At 40.3% G+C, this 20,422-nt stretch overlaps 1 protein-coding gene and 1 pseudogene across 2 annotated transcripts; both read right to left on the reverse strand.

Moving 5' to 3' along the window:
* Nucleotides 1-447: 447 nt before the first annotated feature.
* On the reverse strand, nt 448-5,239 carry LOC104101880 (calmodulin-lysine N-methyltransferase). Of its 2 annotated transcripts, XM_018772669.3 has the most exons (8): nt 5,048-5,239; nt 4,761-4,962; nt 4,432-4,507; nt 2,834-2,867; nt 2,629-2,689; nt 2,423-2,538; nt 1,683-1,815; nt 448-1,099 (listed from the first exon to the last, which is right to left on the reverse strand). In XM_018772669.3, exons 1-8 carry the CDS (start codon nt 5,145-5,147, stop codon nt 820-822), a joined length of 1,002 nt encoding a protein of 333 aa, XP_018628185.1. In that variant the 5' UTR covers nt 5,148-5,239; the 3' UTR covers nt 448-819. The 2 variants fall into 2 exon arrangements, with proteins under 2 accessions (XP_018628185.1, XP_009607713.1); XM_009609418.4 differs by lacking the exon at nt 2,834-2,867 and having other exon boundaries at nt 4,432-4,511; nt 5,048-5,235.
* Nucleotides 5,240-5,980: 741 nt separating this feature from the next.
* On the reverse strand, nt 5,981-10,455 carry LOC104101879 (oligopeptide transporter 7-like; annotated as a pseudogene).
* Nucleotides 10,456-20,422: the final 9,967 nt, after the last annotated feature.

Raw genomic sequence — 20,422 nt, forward strand, 5'->3', positions numbered from 1 at the left:
TAGGCACTAAAAAACAACAATGATTGTCACTTGGAATCTGAAATGAAGCTCAATATACAAATACTTTGGGACAAGGATTGGCCATTGAAAGTTGACAGAAAAGATTGGAGGTAGTCTGATCTGCTGAGAAAATATTCTTTAGCCAAGTTGGATACCTCCAAATGTCAAGAAAAGAAAGAGTGCTCATTTTTTTTTATGAAGATAAGGACTCTACCTATCTACTACGTGCTAGCTTCTTCATTTATTTCAACTTTCTATACATTCTAATGCCACCATTGGTTTCATCAGTGGTCCATTGAGACCTTTTTCCTGTTAAATATCAATTAAAATAGGATGGCGTCAGAACCTTAGAAAACACTGTCAAGGTCATTTATCAATTTCTTTCTAACTAGTTCTTGTTCTTAGGTTAACTACAGATTCATCAGCAAGATCCAGAACATCAATACATAGCAAAGAGAGGTTTTCTGATACTACTATATTGGATCCTACTTATGGAAGTAGTATAATTCAGGATATTAAACTCCTCTTCATATAGTATGTGAATCAACACCTTAATAAACAATTGAGAACTGACGATACAAAAAATTAATCTAGATATAAAACTGCTATGATATCAAACTATTTGCTGAAATACTATGGAAAAAAGAAGGAACTTGCTGAACTAAGGTGGCCTTCTTTTAGTAAATCTAAGTGATGCTTCTGTTCAAGTGAAGATGTGAAGTTCAACTGTCCTTCAATGCGAATCAGAACATTCTTCCAGAGTTAAACATTTCACTTCGATCAACTATTGAAACAGCAGTAAACCTGCATTGCGAATGTTCACCACGTAATTCTGACCAATAAAGGATAGCAATGATCCATCTCATAGTTAGGCCAGGAATCATCACCATTAACGAATCCCTGATGACATTTCCAAACTTCTGTATGATAGATCTCATCTACGCTGAAACGCAAGCCACTATCTTTCACTTTTAGTAGAAACTTGTCCAATGAATCACCTCTTTTGGGACTGAAAAGTATGGCTTCAGAGGAGACCTCCCTTTTCAGCAACAATTTGATGGTTTGGACAAGTTCTGGATGGAATTCCTTAAAAAAAGTGCTGCAAAATTATAAATGAAGTCAACATATAGCAGAAACTCCTCAACATAATGAAACGTAAAGCTTTGGATGATTTTTTTATTTCTTATTCTTTAATTTCTATTATTATTATTATTATTTTGACAATAGTTGTGTTTGAGCTAGCTCTGATTTAGTTCTTGTAATAAATTAAAGGGTCCAGTTTAATGAATAACGAAAGATTTCGCAAAGAGTTCTAGCTCATTATAGATGGATGCAAATAACGAAATCTCTTTGACCAATTACATTATCTGTCAACAAAGATGCAATAAGGTTGTCTACACGATTAAATAAAAGTATACAGTATCATGGAAATTGTTAGACATGTAAGCCAGCATGGGCACTGTCTGTACTAATATGTGCAACTATTGTGTGTCACAAAAAGGAATTTCAGCATCTGGCATATTATTTCGTTATGCTGTGGTGGACATTGGTTAGTATTGACGTGAAGATAGTGAAACAGAGAAATAAAACACTTTTTTCAGACCTTCATCACTTCATGCAGAATGGTCAATGAGGAAAAAATATATATGTACTTTAGCAAGAAAAATAAAGAAGAGAACTACCAGTCACTTGCGATGATAATATCAAATTTGTTGGAGAAATTTGAGTCTTTATCCAGACCCCAATGTAGCATCAATGGCTTCACTTCTGTACTACCAAATCCACCAAAGTTGGCATTTATATTATGCTGTATATCTGAACATTAAGAAAATGCCAACTAAAGATAATACATGGTAGGAACTAAAGATGACAATTATTAAATTTCTGTAAAATAAATGGTAGGAATTTCGTTGTTAGCTCTAAATCTAACGCAGGAACTTTAAAGAAAATGAAAAAGAAAAGCATCACCTCTGTCAACGTTTACAAACCAGTAATATGGTTTCGGTTATATTGGAGCCAACAAGTAAAGAACAGTTCGAAATATCAGTAAAAAGAAAAAGCTAAACATAAAAGGGCGTGATAGTCCATTCAGCTACCTCTAATAACAGATAATGTTTCTAGTCGAGACGTATACTAGGTCAACCAAACTGTATGTCTTCAGATATTGAGAGAATAGTTAGCAATCACCAGTCTTTGTGCTTGTTCCTCCTTACTCATATAAGGATGGTCCCCCGGGAATATAAGAGGAACCACCCCAATGTAGGTCGATACTGATGAATCTAAAAAGTTGAAGAGAGAAAAAGAAGCTTAAAAGCATAACAACATCTTATCATCACGTATTTGTGTCAAAAAGTGGTCGGTGGCCAGTGGACAAACTAAGTGTTATTATTATGCTCATCTAGCCATTGGAGAAAAAGGATACAACCAACGACTTGAGGATTTCCATCTGATATGATAACTTCTAATGCTTCTGTTGTCATTGCAACAGCTAATCCAGCTAAGCCATATCCAGATCCAAGTTCAATGACACTTTTCTGCCTTAAAAAGTCCAACAAATGTGTAACTCAGATCACTTTCAGGTGGAAAAATAAAATTCACATTCAATTTGACTTAGAACACATATGAAACCTGAACGTGTCTGGATGTGCCAAACAGTAGTAAGCAAGGACTTCCTCAGACGGCCATTGACCTACTCAAGAAGAAAGTCTATAAATTAGGACAGATTAGCAGCAATACAACAACAGCAACTACGCCTAATACAGAGCTAGTTGAGGTCGGCTAAATGAATCATGTCTATCCATTAGCAGCAGTCAAAGGATAAAATTAGATGGACCTTTTAGGTTGATTGAAACTGAATGCACAATCTCCTATACAAATAGCAAAACACACTTTAATTTGATAGCAGAGGTACTAGAGGAAACCTGTCCATTCAATAAGTAGCAAAAACATTACAGCCTGAATTTTAGGCCCAAAAGCAGATTATAAACTCCACAGTTGAGCTTTTACCAACATATTTTATGCTGAAACTTAATAAAGTGAAAATTCATATACACGTTTAAGAAACACTTAAAAAAAACTTTTTCATACTATAAGTATCTTTTCTTTCCTCAAATACTTTGCAAAATCTCAGAGAACCATCACATGCTCTCTCCTCATTTGTCATCAAATCACAGGGACCTCAAAGTTCAACATATGTCGTCTTCTCTATCATTCCTTTTTCAACATCTTGTTTTGTCTCCTTTTTCAACATATTCTCTTATTCTTGAAATTTTGACTACAAAGTTCAAAAGGTGTATGTCAAAACTCATGCCTTTAAGTCTTTAACAAAATGTCCTCTTTAAACTTGTTCAACATATTCTCTTATTCTTTGAAATTTGTGACTACAAAGTTCAGAAGGTGTATATCTGCTTAAAACATTTGCCTTTAACAAAAATGTCCACTTTTATAAGAATAGACAAGTTTCTCATACACTGTTCTATTTGAAAGAATAAAAGATCGTTTCAAAAAACTTTAAAGCTAAAGAAAACTATTTTACATAGAAAAAACCAGGGTAATAAAACAAGGATAAGCTACTTCATTCAAGTCTGGAAGCATTTGGCTTTCCTTATGGCATATGAAAAGGGATATTGCTGAAGCAAGTAGTCGGTCCTTCACTTCATCTGACAATAGTACGGAGTCATAGATAGTACTCTTTCTAAGCAATGAATCACTTTCGCAATATTAATAAATTATCCAAGTGTTTGGGTGATATTAGATTAATCAGCTCTACTCCTAGCAAACTCAAAGAACAAATGACAACAAGGGCGCCTCAGTTTTACTTCACAAGGTTTCCTCCTAGCATTCGGTCAGACTTCATATAAGGGAGAAAAATGGTTTCTCCATGCAGAGGCGGATCCAGTGTGAGAGTTACGGGTTCAATTGAACCCATAACTTTTGACGCGGAGTAGAAATTTATGTGTAAAAATTCATTAAAATTGCAAAAATAATAGATTTGAACCCATAGCTTTAAATATATAATGGGTTCAATGTTAAAAATCATAAAATTGAACCCATAGAATTTAAATCCTGAATCCGCCTCTGTCTCCATGAACAAATTCTATTATACTACGCAAAGGTAAAAACTTGGTGATGTCCTTTCTTATGGTGTTACTCCTCTAGATGCCTCTTCGAGCCCAGAGTATAACATAGTAATGATGCATATTGCATAATGATCTTTTTCATAACCTGGAGATGTAGATCCTTGAATAACTAATTCTACTCACTGAGGATCATGAGTTCTAGTGTTAATTAAAGATTTCTCATTTTACTAGAAACATCATGATTCAAATTGGAAAAGAACAAGTCAGCTGTTCCCGGAGTTTGTACATTAGGATTCTGAGTTCACAAAATAACCAAAAATAGAAAATGTAGTTATATTTGATAGATACTTACAGACAAGCCCAGTGTTGTCAATATCATATTTGTTACAGACCTCAAAGTCACTAAGATTCGCAATATCATCCACTCTCTGACTGCATCAAGTTCTAAGCATTAGAAACCATCAGAGCAGATCCACAATCAACCAGGTTGTTATAAATTGTAACCATTAACGAAATAATTACTATTGTTTAATTTTGGTTGCTTCTTTTTTGCAAGGCAGAAAAACCACAACACTTGCACCAGAAAATGAAATGGGACTTTTCAGTTATAACACATAGCATTTGGCTTCCATTAGAATGAAAAAAACCCAGAAAGTCTCAAACTTTTAAACTGAAACTCACTGGAGAAGAAGTTGAGGAGCATTGGCAACAGGCAATGTGTAGCAGAAAACAGCATCTCGCGAGCTGTGCAACTGCTTCTTCTCTGATAACGAAGAATCCAAGATTTCTTCAGGGGAATCTTTCTTCACACGGCATGGTATCAAATTGAAGCTGTGGGTTGCCTTTCTTGATATTCGCTGAATACCCACTTCAGATTGATTATCTAAAATACACCCAATTCCAGTTCAGATGATAAAAGATTAAAACTTTGACAAAAATGGGCTCTACACATATATGTTTTGATAGACCTGAATTGGATGAAGGACCACCAAGAATAGCACGTTTAAGAATCTTCCATCGAAGAGATGATGCATTTCTTGTTGAATTCGAGCTACTGTTTGCTTCCATCTTCCCAATCCTTGACCTGCTATTGCCACGTTTTACAGTTACTCCGTATTTCACTTCACAGTATAATTCGGGTATTCGATGAAACTACGACATCGTATAGCACGTATCCCACCAGACCCATATTTGAAATTTCACCAAATTCTTCAGAAATTTGAAAAGAAATATTTTATATTGAGTTTTCTTTTAGTAAAATGTTACTATCGACTCATACCATTACACTGATTTATTATTTTTCTTGTTACTGTCAAATGCGACTAATAATTTTGTTAAATAAATTAAGAACGTTACTGGTTAAAATTCAAAGTTTTACCTTCAGTGTAATTAAATTCGCCGTTATAGGCATTTGTCACTGTCCTTCTTTCTCTAATCTACATTCTGTCAGGGATAAGTTTGTCACCGCCTGTAAGAGTTACTCTTCTTCAGTTGTTCAGCGTTGCTTCGCTTTTTGACCTGGCGATTCTCAGGTTCTAACTCACTTTGTCATTGATTTTGTAGCAATTATTTGTTACTGATTTGATTAGTTGATAACACACTAGGATCTAGCATATAATTCCACCGGTGTTATTTACTCATTTCCTTACTCAAATTGCAGAAGGAACAAAACAAATTAAAACATTGAGGAAAAGTTTATGTAGTAGTTTCTTTTTTTCCAGGCTTTGAAGAGAAGTTCATTCAACAATTAAAATACTATAATAGGAAGAAATTTACAAGATTGATCACAAACAAATGTCCGAACCAATGCAAATTATCACAAACAAATGTCTGTAACAATATTGCCCTACGCAAATGCAAAAGAAATTTTTACACTATCAATGCAATTTAACCTCCTATCCTCAGTAGTCAATACGGAACACTATATAAAATATATACTTTTGAAAATGACCAAACAAAGTAAATGAGACTGCTAAAGTAGCATCTTTATGCACCAGTTAAAAATTTGGGCATCCATCAACCATAATACCTTCAGCAGTTGGACAAGAAGCCAAAGGGCATATGTCTGTATGACTTCCCCACCACTGAAGGCTAATATTCTCTTGTCCTAAGCAAAAGTACAACAATACACCCATGAATGCTAATCCTGCATCTAACGCTCCAGACTAAACATAATTGTGACGACTCCACAAATTCTTGTAGTATCTATATACAACAAATCCTGAAATAAAAGCAATAATGATCCAACTGTTGTAGTTGACAGCAGTAGCAGGTGGCATTTTGATTATTCCAGCTAATAACACAGGCACCGAGATCATTCTAATCCACTGGTGGTTAGGGAAAGCTTTCTGTAATAACCAAACAAATGCAGGAGCTACAGCTCCAAGTAGAAAAAACCAATTTGTAGCAGAGTAATAGCCAAGATTCCCATAAATCCTCTGCGACCCAATCAAACCCCAGATAACTGAGGCATCATAGAAAACATGATCAGTTGGACATGTCCATGGACTGTCTTGAGGAAGCAGAGCTCTATCACAAATATTTGGGACATTGTCCAGTAGCCACCATGCCGTTCCCAGATGTGCAAATGCTGATATTAAGGTTCCAATTACCTGAATAAATTGTTTACAGCAGAGAAAACTGTTTTGTGACAGGTCTTTATAAACCTAGGAACTAAGATAAGCTTTTTGAATTATGTTACTTCTCTTTTGCCAAAAAGATATAGTAAAAAGTTAACCTGAGCCATGAACATTGCCCGAGGGGGGATCTTCGTATAATGCCCAAGTTTTAAGTCTTGCAGAAAGGTTAAACCTTGCTTCATACTGATATAGCCATACGCCTTGAAGCACATATTAGCAACTGGGTATCCTGGATACAAGTATCCCATTATGTACTCCGTGATAATATTTAAACCAGGTGTCTGAACGACAAAAAAATTGGAATATCAGATTTGCCAAAGGAAGAAAACAATAAATTCACAACACTGACACCAAGCTATTATTGCAACTAATTTTACCTAATTGAGCAGTAACTATGTTACTGATGGACAAAATCACAGACTATCTCAAGCTGCTATTATACGGAACGGTAACCATGGGCTTACTTGGTTCGTGGTAGCAGTTATGACTCCAATTGGGAGGGTGAAAAAGAGGGCAAGACCACACGCTAGCAAGACACCCCACCATGGTAATTGGAGCTGGTTTTTGTAATATTCACATACAAATACAGTTGCTGCAATATTTATTACTAGAATAATTTGGAACCACCATTCAGGAACTTGCTTGTATTTCCTCATCAGCTTTGTGTGCACGTCCATTTTCTTCTCCTGTAAAGCAGACTTGCTGAGCTGCCATAGATCCCTGCACCTCTATTACTAGTCAACTGGTGTATCCACTCTCTACATCAGTGCAACAGTTAATTTCACGTATAGTTACTAAACTTTACACAGTATAACAATAAAGTAACAAAACAATTTTGTCACATTAAAGTAACTGAACTTTACCATTGCTACTATAACATCAAAGTATGCAGCTTACCGTCCATGAAAGAGGAAAACATGAACAACTGTGGCAGTGAGGCAAGCAAAGCTGAATGCATAGGTCAATGAAAGGAAAATGCTGAGATAAAGGCGACCCTCATGCTCATATTTCTCTAAATCAATGTGAAAGTTTTGGTCTATGATGCTTGAAATGTTGTAGTCTTGACCATTTTCTTTAAACAAGCCATCCGAGAATATTGGAAAGTTCTTGGCCTTGTAAACATTGAACCAGTACATCAGAGGTGTAACAACATACACGAGGAGAAAATAACCAACAGCTATATTTGCAGTAGCAAACCATGGGCTAGCTAGTGGGCTTCCAAGATAGGAGGATATACTAGACCAATCAAGCCCAATTGCACCTATCCCAAGACCATGCATCCCTGAACCCAACTGTTGGCCCAGGACAGAGGAAGGGTACAACCAACACAGCCAAGATATGGAACTTAGCATTGGGAAAAGGTAACCTGGAAAGACATAGTAAGCAAAGATGCACACGAAAGCAATGAGGAAGAATTGGTTTCTTGTCAATCCATTCTTGCTTCTCTCTTCTTTATCGTGAAGGGCCCTGCCATTGGAAGGGAAAATCTAAAGGAGACGGACTTCAATATTTTTGACATATATATGTGTGTATGTGTAAAAGTATTACAAGTTCAACAAATATTAACTTTCTATATTATAATTTCAAAAAATTGATAGGTTCAATGGAGAAATTTAAAGGCCGAATTTATTAAGTTTAAATGCTCAATCCGTCTTTGTATCAAATCAAAAATCAAATGAAGTCAGTGTCTAAAACTGACTTGTACCATGGTTTGAGTTAATTTGGTGTTAAATGTTTTTCCTTTAATCATCCTCCTTTTGTAATGGTGTCTCACATTCATGATAATTGCATAGAATGTCATGTTTATCGGACTATTCTGGAACATCTTTTTATTTTATTTTATTTTATTTTAATATTTTTTGTATTTTGGCTCGTGGTTGGAACTTTAGCCTGCTAGACATGATCTAGTACATTTTGCACTTATCTACCAAAATATGTAAATACCTTCTCAATTTTGTCGTCAAATTATTATAGGAAATGTTGGCAAACCAACTCAAAAGGTCGATGCATCAAATTCTACTTCTCTTGGGATTCCCTTTTTCTATTATCATAAATTCATAATGATAAATTTTCTTTTATTAGATATCCCAAATGAGGGACGATTCACTGTTTTGTATCAACATGCATGTATATTTATTACTTAACTCCGCAGCCTTTTAAAATACTCTCATTTCATAGTCCTTGCTTAATTATGCATTATGCACAAAATATAGTATTGTCAGAAGTTTCTACGGAATTACTTCAGAAAGAATACTGATGACGTCGTCATTTTGTCTGTTATCTTTAATTAACTGGTTGAACAGAATTTCCATATCCACCGTTAAAACCGAAAAAAAGAGAGCTAAAAAAACAAAACAAAACAATCCAACTTTACATGGATTCAATTTAGTGAGTCTATACATATTTATAAACCAACATATGTAGTGAATTATTTTTGGATAAAACGTTGACCCAAATAGACCACTTATCATTTAGATTTTAGAATTCTTATGGAAAAGGCATTTTTTCTTTTTCTTTCCTTTTTATGTTAAATACTCTGATGGGCGTGTATCAGTATGTCACGTATTTCTCTTTAACTCCATCGTGGAAATGTTTATGCTCACCGGATATCTTGCTATAGTATATATTACATTAGTATTATTTTTAAATAATGGAATGTCCTTTGCAAAATGCTATTCATTCCAGATCACCGAACAAGACAGACAAAAGATGTCGGCCATTAGTAATCTACTACCCCCTCTATCCCAAAAGAAATGTTGCGCTGAAAAAGAAATGTTGCAGCTGAAAGAGTAAGCTGTTGAGACTTGAGCATATAAATCTTTTTTTTATTTTTGTATAAATTAAAACTGATTTCTGAAAACTTTAAGATAAGATCTAGAGATTCAAAATATCGTAAGAAGAATCATACATCACAACATTTCATACTTACGATAATTTTGCTGTAGTAGCCATACCTGAATAGGGACACCTGGACAAGATTTTGGGGCCACCACATGGCCGCGGGCTCAACCAAATACCGGCGAAAAATACCAGCCCAACCAAACCCCAAAACTTGCGTCGTAATAACGACGATCAACGCCACCCAAAAACTCAACTTCTGCTTGTAGAACAACTTCACGGCACTCACCACGTGAATCGCATAAGGATTCCCGGCGCCTGAGTTAGCAAAGATCGTGATAAGCACGTGTTCTTTCACGTTGAATGGGCCGGGATTCAGTGTGAACTCCCACTTGCTTCCTTTGAAAAAACTTCGGTCCGTAATGGCCTTGGATGAGGTGACCTAATGGGACCACCGCAATTTGGGCGGAGATGGAGGTGATGGTGAGCGGCTCACGGCGGTACCAGAAGAACTGGTTGAGGAAAGAGAGGAGGAAACAAGTAATAGTGCCGGGAACCCACATGCGGAAAGTGACGACCGGAAAAGTGGGGTCGTCGGTGATGGGAACAGTGAGTGCCACCTGTTCAACCGGAGAGTTATCGTCATCTTCGCTTTGAACTGCAAATGTGTGATGTTTTTTTAAAGAGAAATGAAAGAATTAATAGGAGTAATTGGAAGATCAAATGGAGGGAGGATCAGTGAATGCTTACGAAGTGGAGCTGAGATTTCTGAGTGTTGCTCCGCAACATTCATTATTTCTTTTCGGTCTTCAAGTTTTTGCTAAGGTGGAATGATGAGTAAAGGGACGATGAAACTTAGCAGGCCTTTTGACATAAAAATTGTACTTTTCTTTAAAAAGAAATAGTATTTAAATTTAAGTTAAAAAATATTATTTGAAATTTGAAATTATGTTACACATGTATTTTACTTTAAAAAAAAATTATAATTTTGTGAATACAAAAAAAAAACTTTGCAAGATTTCACAGATAAAAAATCGCAAAAAAAAAAAAAAAAAATTTATGGACGAACTGGTCCTTACTTTCAGTCTATCACTTCACGTAATAGTCTCTCTCGGCTGAAGACAAATATAGCAAAAAATCAATGACCTGGAACGCACAAATTGGAATATTACCTGCTACTGTTAATTTTCTTTTCTTGTTGGTTTTTAAGGAAAAACAAATAGAGGCTTTAATGGTATATTCACTATTTTTTAAGTAATTATGCTCACTTTATTACATTAGATGGATGGTAGAAACTTTTTTATGATTTGTACGAAATGAAGAACGGATTGTAAAATTTTCTGAGTGTATTTCATCTCTGTCACTTACATGGATATATACACTTACATCCGAAGAATAAAGAATGGCAGAAAAGAGAAACTTTGTATAGGTAACGACTTGACCGGTCGTTTCGAGAGTTATAGCCCCGTTTTTCCTATTTCTACTTCTTTTGTGTTCTTTAGTTATATTATGATATGTCGGGTTAGTTGGTTCGGGTCCGGAGTGGTTTTGGAGTGAAATGAGACACTTAGTCTCTTTATAAAAAGCTTAAGTTGGAAAACTCAACCGGATATTGATTTATGTGTAAACGATCTCAAATTTAATTTTTGATAGTTCCGTTAGCTCCGTTAGGTGATTTTAGACTTAGGAGCATGTTCGGAATGTGATTTGGAGGTCTGTAGTGGAACTAAGCTTGAATTGGCGAAAGTTTAAAATTTGGCGATTTTGGTCAGCAGTGAAAAATTTGATATCGGGGTCGAAATGAATTTTCGGAAATTGAAATAGGTTCGTAGTGTCATTTGTGACGTGTGTGTAAAATTGAGGTCATTCGGACGTGGTTTGATAGGTTTCGGCGTCGTTTGCGGAACTTAGAAGTTTGGAAGTTCTTAGGCTTGAATCCGAGGGTAATTTGGTGTTTTGATATTGTTTTGAGTGATTCGAAGGTTCGACTAAGTTCGTATAAGGTTATATGACTTGTTGGCATGTGTTGATTGAGGTCCCGAGGGCCTCGGGTGTGTTTCGGGTGGTTAACGGATCAAGTTTGAAGTTTGGAGAATTGCTGAAGTTGGCATGTTGCTGGTGTAATCACACCTACGAGGGTATCGCCGCAGGTGCGGTGGGATTGACGCAGGTGCGGAAGTGTGTTGGATTGGGGAAAACTGCAGGTGCGAGTGGGTGTACGCATCTACGAGCCCGCAAGAGCGGGTAGTTGCCCGTAGAAGCGGAAGAGAGGAGGTCTGGCAGTGGCCGCATGTGCGAGGTCTTTTCCGCACCTGCGAGGTCGCAGAAGCGAATAGGGAGCGTAGGTGCAGATATGGGGGTTTAAGTGAATTTCCGCATATGCGGAGATTTTTGCGCAAAAGCGGCACCGCAGGGTGCGCATTTTGAGTTGCAGGTGCGAAAAGCCTGGGCAGAACCTATAAATAGAATACTTCGCGAATTTTTGCTCATTTCCACCATTTTCAAGTCGGACCTTGGAGCTTTTGGAGTGGTTTTTGAAGGGGATTCAAGGGTTTTCACATAGGTAAGTTGCTTGAGCTCTAATACTCCTAGCTATGGTATTTTTTCATTATTTTCTCATCTAATTAGTGGGGTTTTGAAGTGAAAATTGGGGGTTAGGGCTTGAGAATTGGAGAGTGACCTTTGGGGTTTTAGAGGGGCAAATGAGGTCGGATTTGGATAAATTTGGTATGGTTAGACTCGTGAGTGAATGGGCTTTCGAATTTTGTGACTTTTGTTAGATTTCGGGACGTGATCCCGGGGGCCCGGATTTGAGTCGATTTCGGGTTTTGGCTCTAATTTAGTAGTTTTCTTGTGGAATTGATCCCTTTATCCTTTATTGATTGTGTTGTATTACTTGTGGCTAGATTCGAGACGTTTAGAGGCCGATTTGAGAGGCAAAGGCATCGCGGAGTAGGATTTTGCTCGGATTGAGGTAAGTAACAGTCTTAAATTTAATTTTAAGGGTATGAAACCCTGAGAATTGGTATAATGTGATATTTGGAGGTGACGCACATTCTAGGTGACGGGCGTGCGAGCGTGCACCGTGAGGGATTGTGACTTGGTCCGTCCCGTGAGACCGTAAAGTCGAATAGCCATTGTTATTACTTGTTTTTCCTTATTTTTGAACAATTGACTGCCTTTCATGTTAGAAACCATGCTTAGGCCATATGATATCACTATTGGGACATGCAACGGTCGTATAGTTGTTGAATTGACCGCTAATTGCTGTCTTGTACTCAGTCACAGTCTTATTGTGTGTTATATCTATGTTTTCTCTCATTTCTTGTTGATACTTGCTGTATTCCCTATTTGGGCTGGTTATTATGATATTCTATGAGCCCGAGGGGCTGGAGAGATTAGTGACTGAGATAAGGCCTGAGTGTCGGGTTGAGAGCTGTGTGAGATATATTAGATTGGGCTGCACGCCGCAGCAATATTGGATCGGGTTGCATGCCGCAACAGTATTGGGTCGGGCTGCACGCCACAACAATATATAGCGCTTGGGTTGTAGGAGCCCCTCCAGAGTCTGTACACCCCAAGTGAGCGCATGTACCTTTGATTGTGAGTATTGAGGCTGAGAGCCGAGTGATTGAGCTATTGAGATAAATGAGTGATAGTAGCCTTGTGAGGCTGTACTTGTTCTTATTTTGATGTTGCACTTCGTTGCTAATTGTTGTTGTTGTGAAATTTTCTGGAGGGTTTATATTGTTGTACTTGAGCTCAAAATGTTTTAATTTAAAACACCGAATTAAAAGCATGCCTACTTTTCTTGCTGAAATTACTGAAATGAACTGCATATGTGTAGCTCGTCACTGCTTCTCAGTTCCTTATTTAATTTTGTTACTTACTGAGTTGAAAGTACTCACGTTACTCCTTGCACCTTGTGTGCAGATTCAGGTGTGACTGGACGTGGAGGTCATTGAGTTCGTGCGCAGTTGATCTTCCGGAGATTTATGAGGTAGCTGTTGGTGTTCACAGACCTTGTGCTCCCTCCTTATTATCTTTCTTCCTCTGTATTGATATCTAGACGCAGACTATTGTAGACACTGTCTTTCAGATTGAGAGTCTATTTGCTCATGACTTAGTGACACCCCGATGTCAGGCTAATTTTTTGCACTTATGTTTTATTTGGGTTTTATCCCGTATTTATGAGAAATTTCGGTTATTTTAAATGTCTTAATTAATTTATATTAAATTTTGAAAGTGTTTTGGAAAGGTCGGCTTGCCTAGTACCACGATAGGCGCCATCACAACGGGTTAGGTTTTGGGGTCGTGACAAGTTGGTATCAGAGCCTAGGTTACATAGGTCTCACGAGTCATGAGCGGGTTTAGTAGAGTCTTGCGGATCGGTACGGAGATGTTTGTACTTATCTTCGAGAGGCTGCAGAACCTATAGGAAAATTCCACATTCTTGAATTCTTATCGTGCGAATCTGTTGATTCTAGTAACTAAACATGTGTTGTTTCGTTCTCTCACATATGGTGAGGACTCGTACTACCGTTCAGGAGGGCCAGCCACCAGTACCACCAGCCAGGGCCACGATAGAGGCCGTGGTAGGGGCAGAGGTGCAGCCCGCACAGCAGTTAGGGCAGTACCTGCAGATCCACCAGTTTCCCCAGATCAAGACCAGATTCCAGTTGTTGATGCACCAGCTCAGGCACCACCTGTGCCTATTGTGATTCCAGGCCTTCAGGAGGCCTTAGCTCAGATTCTGACCGCATGTACCAGTCTTGCTCAGGCGGTCTCTGTTCCGGCCGCAGCAGCCACTTCTCAGGCCGGGGGGGTTCTCAGACTCCAATTGCTCGCACACCAGAGTAGGTGGTACAGGGATTCCAGACACCGGGGGCACTACCAGCTCAGTCGGTTACAACTGCTCAGGACTATGTTGTTCCTGCTATGCCTGAGGATGAGCAACGTAGATTGGAGAGGTTTGGGAGACTCCAGCCTCCATCTTTCAATGGTGCAGAGAGAGAGGATGCACATGGTTTCTTGGACAGGTGTTAGAGGATACTCCGTACAACATGTATTCTGGAGACCAGTGGGGTCTCGTTCACTACCTTTCAGTTATCTGGGGCTGCATTCAGTTGGTGGGAAGCTTACGAGAGGCGTAGGCCAATCGGCGCAGCACCCCTTACTTGGCAGCAGTTCTCCGTTATCTTTCTGGGGAAGTTCGTGCCTCAGTCCCGCAGAGAGGAGCTGCGTAGACAGTTTGACCAGCTTCGTCAGGGTGATATGTCTGTGATGCAGTATGAGATGCGATTCTCGGAGTTGGCTTGTCATGCTATCTGGTTGGTTCCCAGAGATAGGGAGAGGACCAAGAGGTTTATAGATGGCCTCACTTATCAGTTGTGATTGCTTATGACCAGAGAGAGAGTGTCTGGTGCTACTTTTGATGAGGTTGTCGACATTGCTCGGAAGATTGAGATAGTTCGCGGTCAAGAGAGGGTTGAGAAGGAGGCTAAGAGGCCTCGTGGACAGGGTGGATTTAGTGGTACTCCTTCTGGGGGTCAGTTCCAGCACGGTAGATGTCGTCCATTCATACATGCTCAGGCGGCTCGCCTAGTTCATTGTGGTGCATCATCTGGCCATGGTTCTCACAGTTATCAGCAGGGTCATTCATATCTTGGTGCCCTTCCAGCGCAGATTTCTTCTCATGCTCCATCGGGTCAGGGTTTGTCTATGTCAGGTCTTTAAGCTAGTTATCCCGGTGCTCGGGGCTCCCTTCAGTCCCCAGCACCAGCACCGGGGTGTTGCTATGAGTGTGGGGAGTTTGGTCATATGAGGAGAGAGTGTCCCCGTCTAGTGGGAGGTCCCGCTCCGTAGAGGAGTCAGTCTATGTCATCAGCATCAGTTCCTTCACCACCCGCCCAGTCAACTAGGGGTCGCCCGAGAGGGGGAGGCAAATCAGGGGTTGGCCAGACCCGTTTCTATGCTCTTCCTGCCAGACCAGATGCTATTGATTCAGATGTTGGGATTACATGTATTGTCTCAGTTTGCCACAGAGGTGCCTTTGTATTATTTGACTCTGGTTCCACTTATTCATATATTTCCTCGTATTTCGCTCATTTTTTGGATATACCCCATGAGTCTTTAGTTTCATATGTTCATGTATCTACTCTTGTAGGTAATATTATTATTGTGGACCGCGTATATCGGTCATGTGTGGTGACTATTGGGGGTTTGGAGGCCCGAGTAGATCTCTTGTTGCTTAGTATGGTCGATTTTATTAGTTATCTCCATGTCATGCCGTTATAGATTATTACGCTAAGACAGTGACGTTGGCGATGCCGGATTTGCCGAGGGTTAAGTGGAGCGATTCTATAGACTATGTACCTAGTAGGGTGATCTCATATTTGAAGGCTCAGTGGATGGTTGAGAAGGGTTGTCTATCCTATTTGGCTTTTGTGAGGGATGTTAGTGCAGAGATTCCTGCCATTGATTATGTTCCGGTGGTACGTGACTTTCCAGATATGTTTCCTACAGACTTGTCGGGCATGACACCTGACATGGATATTGACTTTGGTATTGGTTTGGTGCCGGACACTCAGCCCATTTCTATCCCACCGTATCGTATGACACCGACGAAGTTGAAGGAGTTGAAAGAACAGCTTCAGGAACTCCTTGGTAAGGGGTTTATTTGGTCTAGTGTGTCACCTTGGGGTGCGCCGGTACTATTTGTAAAGAAGAAAGATGGTTCTATGAGGATGTGCATTGACTACAGGCAGTTGAACAAGGTCACAGTCATGAACAAGTATCCTTTGCCACGTATTGATGACCTATATGACCAGCTTCAGGGGGCGAGGGTGTTCTCCAAGATTGATTTGAGGTCAGGGTATCACCAGCTGAAGATTCGAGATTCGGATATTCTTAAGACAGCTTTCAGGACCCAATATGGCCATTATGAGTTCTTAGTGATGTCTTTTGGGCTGACCAATGCCCCACCAGCGTTCATGCATTTGATGAACAGTGTATTCCAGCCTTATTTGGACTCATTCGTTATTGTATTCATTGATGACATCCTGGTGTACTCTTGTATCCAGGAGGAGCATGCTCAATATCTGAGGATTTTATTATAGAGCTTGAGGGAGAAGAAGCTTTATGCAAAGTTCTCCAAGTGTGAGTTTTGGCTCGGTTCAGTAGCATTCTTGGGGCACGTGGTGTCTAGTGAGGGTATTCAGGTGGATCCAAAGAAGATAGAGGCGGTGCAGAGTTGTCCTAGACCGTCCTCAGCCACGGAGATTAAGAGCTTTCTTGGTTTGGCGGGCTATTACCGTCGCTTTGATGAAGGATTTTCATCTATTGCATCGCCCTTGACCAAATTGACCCAAAAGGATGCTCCATTCAGGTGGTCGGATGAGTGTGAGGAGAGCTTTCAGAAGCTCAAGACTGCCTTGACCAAAAACTAAAGTGTTAGTTCTGCCATCAACTTGAGGTTCTTACATTATGTATTATGATGCCTCGAGAATAGGTATTGGATGTGTGCTGATGCAGGAGGGTAGGGTGATTGCTTATGCTTCGCGCCAGTTGAAGACCCATGAGAAGAACTATCCTGTCCATGATCTTGAGTTAGTAGCTATTGTTCACGCCCTGAAGATTTGGCGGCATTATCTGTACGGGGTTCATTATGAGATCTATACTGATCACCGGAGTTTGTAGCATCTGTTAAAGCAGAAGAATCTTAATTTGTGCCCGCGGAGATGGTTGGAGCTTCTCAAGGACTATGATATCACTATTTTGTACCATCCGGGGAAGGTCAATGTGGTGGCTAATGCTTTAAGTCATCGGGCAGAGAGTTTGGGGAGTTTAGCATATCTTCTAGCAGCAGAGAGACCTTTGGCATTGGATGGCCAGCTCGCTGGCCAGCTTGTCATATTGGATATTTCGGAGTTGAGTCAGGTATTGGCTTGTATGGTCTCCAGGTCTTCTCTTTATGATCGTATTAGGGAGCGTCAGTATGATGATCCCCACTTGCTCGTTCTTCAGGACAGGGTTCAGTGAGGTGATGCTAGGGATGTGACTATTGGTGATAACAGCGTGTTGAGGATGCAGGGCCGGATATGTGTGCCTAATGTAGATGCGCTCCGGGAGTTGATTCTTGAGGAGTCCCACAACTCGTGGTATTCCATCCATCCGGGTGCCGCGAAGATGTACCAAGATTTGAGACAACACTATTGGTAGAGGTAGATGAAGAAGGATATAGTTAGGTTTGTGGCTCGGTGTCTCAACTGTCAGTAGGTTAAGTATGAACATCAGAGAGCGGGTGGCTTACTTCAGAGGTTAGAGATCCCAGAGTGGAAGTGGGAGCGGATCACCATGGACTTCGTAGTTGGGCTCCCACGGACTTCGTGGAAGTTCAATGCTATTTGGGTTATTGTGGATTGGCTGACCAAGTCCACGCACTTCATTCCAGTTGGTACTACTTACTCTTCAGAGCGGTTGGCTGAGATTTACATCTGAGAGATTGTTCGCCTGTATGGTGTCCCAGTTTCCATCATTTCAGATAGGAGTACTCAGTTTACATCGCAGTTTTGGAGGGCCATGCAGCGAGAGTTGGGTACTCAGGTTGAGCTGGGCACGGCCTTTCACCCTCAGACGGACGGACAGTCCGAGCGCACTATCCAGATATTGGAGGACATGTTACATGATTGTGTCATTGACTTTGGGGGTTCATGGGACTAGTTTCTGCCGCTTGCGGAGTTTGCATATAACAACAGTTATCAGTCGAGAATTCAGATGGCTCCGTACGAGGCTTTATATGGAAAGAGGTGTAGATCTCCAGTAGGATGGTTTGAGTCAGGTGAGGCTAGGCTCTTGGGTACAGACTTGGTCCAGGATGTATTAGACAAGGTGAAATTAATTCAGGAGCGGCTTCGCACGGCGCAGTCTAGGCAGAAGAGCTATGCGGACAGGAAGGTCTGTGATGTGTCTTTTATGGTTGGAGAGAAGGTTTTGCTAAAGGTATCACCCATAAAGGGTGTTATGAGGTTTGGGAAGAGGGGCAAGTTAAGCCCCCGGTTCATTGGGCCTTTTGAGGTGCTTCGGAGGATAGGGGAGGTGGCTTATATGCTTGCCATGCCACCCAGCTTGTCGAGTATGCACTCAGTGTTTCATGTTTCCATGCTCCGGAAGTATATTGGAGATCCGTACCATATTTTGGACTTCAGAACAGTTCAGTTGGAGGGTGATATGACTTATGATGTGGAGCCGGTGGCCATTTTGGATCGGCAGGTTCGAAAGTTGAGGTCAAAGGACATAACTTCAGTGAAGGTGCAGTGGAGAGATCAGCCTGTGGAAGAGATCACCTGGGAGACCGAGCGAGAGATGCGGAGTAGATATCCACACCTATTTGAGACTCTAGGTATGTTTCTAGACCCGTTCGAGGATGTAAAGATCCGACCAGTCATTTCGAGAGTTATAGCCTCGTTTCCCCCATTTCTACTTCATTTGTGTTCTTCAGTTATATTATGATATGTCGGGGTTAGTTGGTTCGGGTCCGGAGTGGTTTTAGAGTGAAATGAGATACTTAGTCTCTTTATTAGAAGCTTAAATTGGAAAAGTCAATCGGCTATTTGCTTATGTTTAAATGATTTCAGATTTGAATTTTTATAGTTCCGTTAGCTCCGTTAGGTGATTTTGGACTTAGGAGTGTATTCGGAATGTGATTTGGAGGTCCGTAGTGGAATTAAGCTTGAATTGGCGAAAGTTAGAAATTTGGCAATTTTGGTCGGCAGTGGAAAATTTGATATCGGGGTTGAAATGGATTTCCAGAAGTTGGAGTAGGTTCGTAGTATCATTTGTGACGTGTGTGTAAAATTTGAGGTCATTCGGAGGGTAATTTGGTATTTTGATGTTATTTTGAGTGATTTGAAGGTTCAACTAAGTTCGTATGAGGTTATACGACTTTTTGGCATGTTTGATTGAGGTCTCGAGGGCCTTGAGTGTCTTTCGGGTGGTTAACGAATCATGTTTGAAGTTTGGAGAATTGCTGAAGTTGGCATGTTGCTGGTGTAATCGGACCTGCGGGGGTATCGCCGCAGGTGCGACACCGCAAGTGCGGTGGGATTAACGCAGGTACGGAAGTGTGTTGGATTGGGGAAAACCGTAGGTGCGAGTAGGTGTGCGCATCTGCAAGCCCGTAGAAGCGGAAGTGAGGAGGTCTAGCAGTGGCCGCAGGTGCGAGGTCTTTTCCGCACGTGCGAGGTCGGAGAAGTGAATAAGGAGCGCAGGTGCAGAGATGGGGATTTAAGTGAATTTCCACAGATGCGGAGATTTTTGTGCAAAAGCGGTGCGTATTTTGAGCCGCAGGTGCGAAAAGCCTGGGCAGAACCTATAAATAGAAGACTTCGTGAATTTTTGCTCATTTCCACCATTTTCAAGTCGAACCTTGGAGCTTTTGGAGTGATTTTTGAAGGGGATTCAAGGGTTTTCACATAGGTAAGTTGCTTGAGCTCTAATACTCCTAGCTATGGTGATTTCCCGTTGTTTTCTCATCTAATTAGTGGGGTTTTGAAGTGAAAATTTGGGGTTAGGGCTTGAGAATTGGAGAGTGAACTTTGGGGTTTTGGAGGGGCAAATGAGGTCGGATTTGGATAAATTTGGTATGGTTAGACTCGTGAGTGAATGGGCTTTAGGATTTTGTGACTTTTGTTAGATTTCGGGACGTGGGCCCGAGGGGCCGGGTTTGAGTCGATTTCGAGTTTTGGCTCTAATTTAGTAGTTTTCTTGTGGAATTGATCCCTTTATCGTTTATTGATTGTGTTGTATTACTTGTGGCTAGATTCGGGACGTTTGGAGGCCGATTTGAGAGGCAAAGGCATCGCAGAG

This window comes from Nicotiana tomentosiformis, chromosome 2 (assembly GCF_000390325.3).
Source record: "Nicotiana tomentosiformis chromosome 2, ASM39032v3, whole genome shotgun sequence".
Taxonomy (NCBI): Eukaryota; Viridiplantae; Streptophyta; class Magnoliopsida; order Solanales; family Solanaceae; genus Nicotiana; species Nicotiana tomentosiformis.

Bases quoted from the DNA above. Each gene is read 5' to 3' on its own strand.
- LOC104101880 (XM_018772669.3), bottom strand. From the start codon at position 5,147: ATGGAAGCAAACAGTAGCTCGAATTCAACAAGAAATGCATCATCTCTT. The intron at 4,963-5,047 runs GTCTATCAAAAC...GGTGTATTTTAG, and splicing joins TGGTCCTTCATCCAATTCAG to ATAATCAATCTGAAGTGGGT. The intron at 4,508-4,760 runs GTGAGTTTCAGT...TGATGCAGTCAG, and splicing joins GCTCCTCAACTTCTTCTCCA to AGAGTGGATGATATTGCGAA.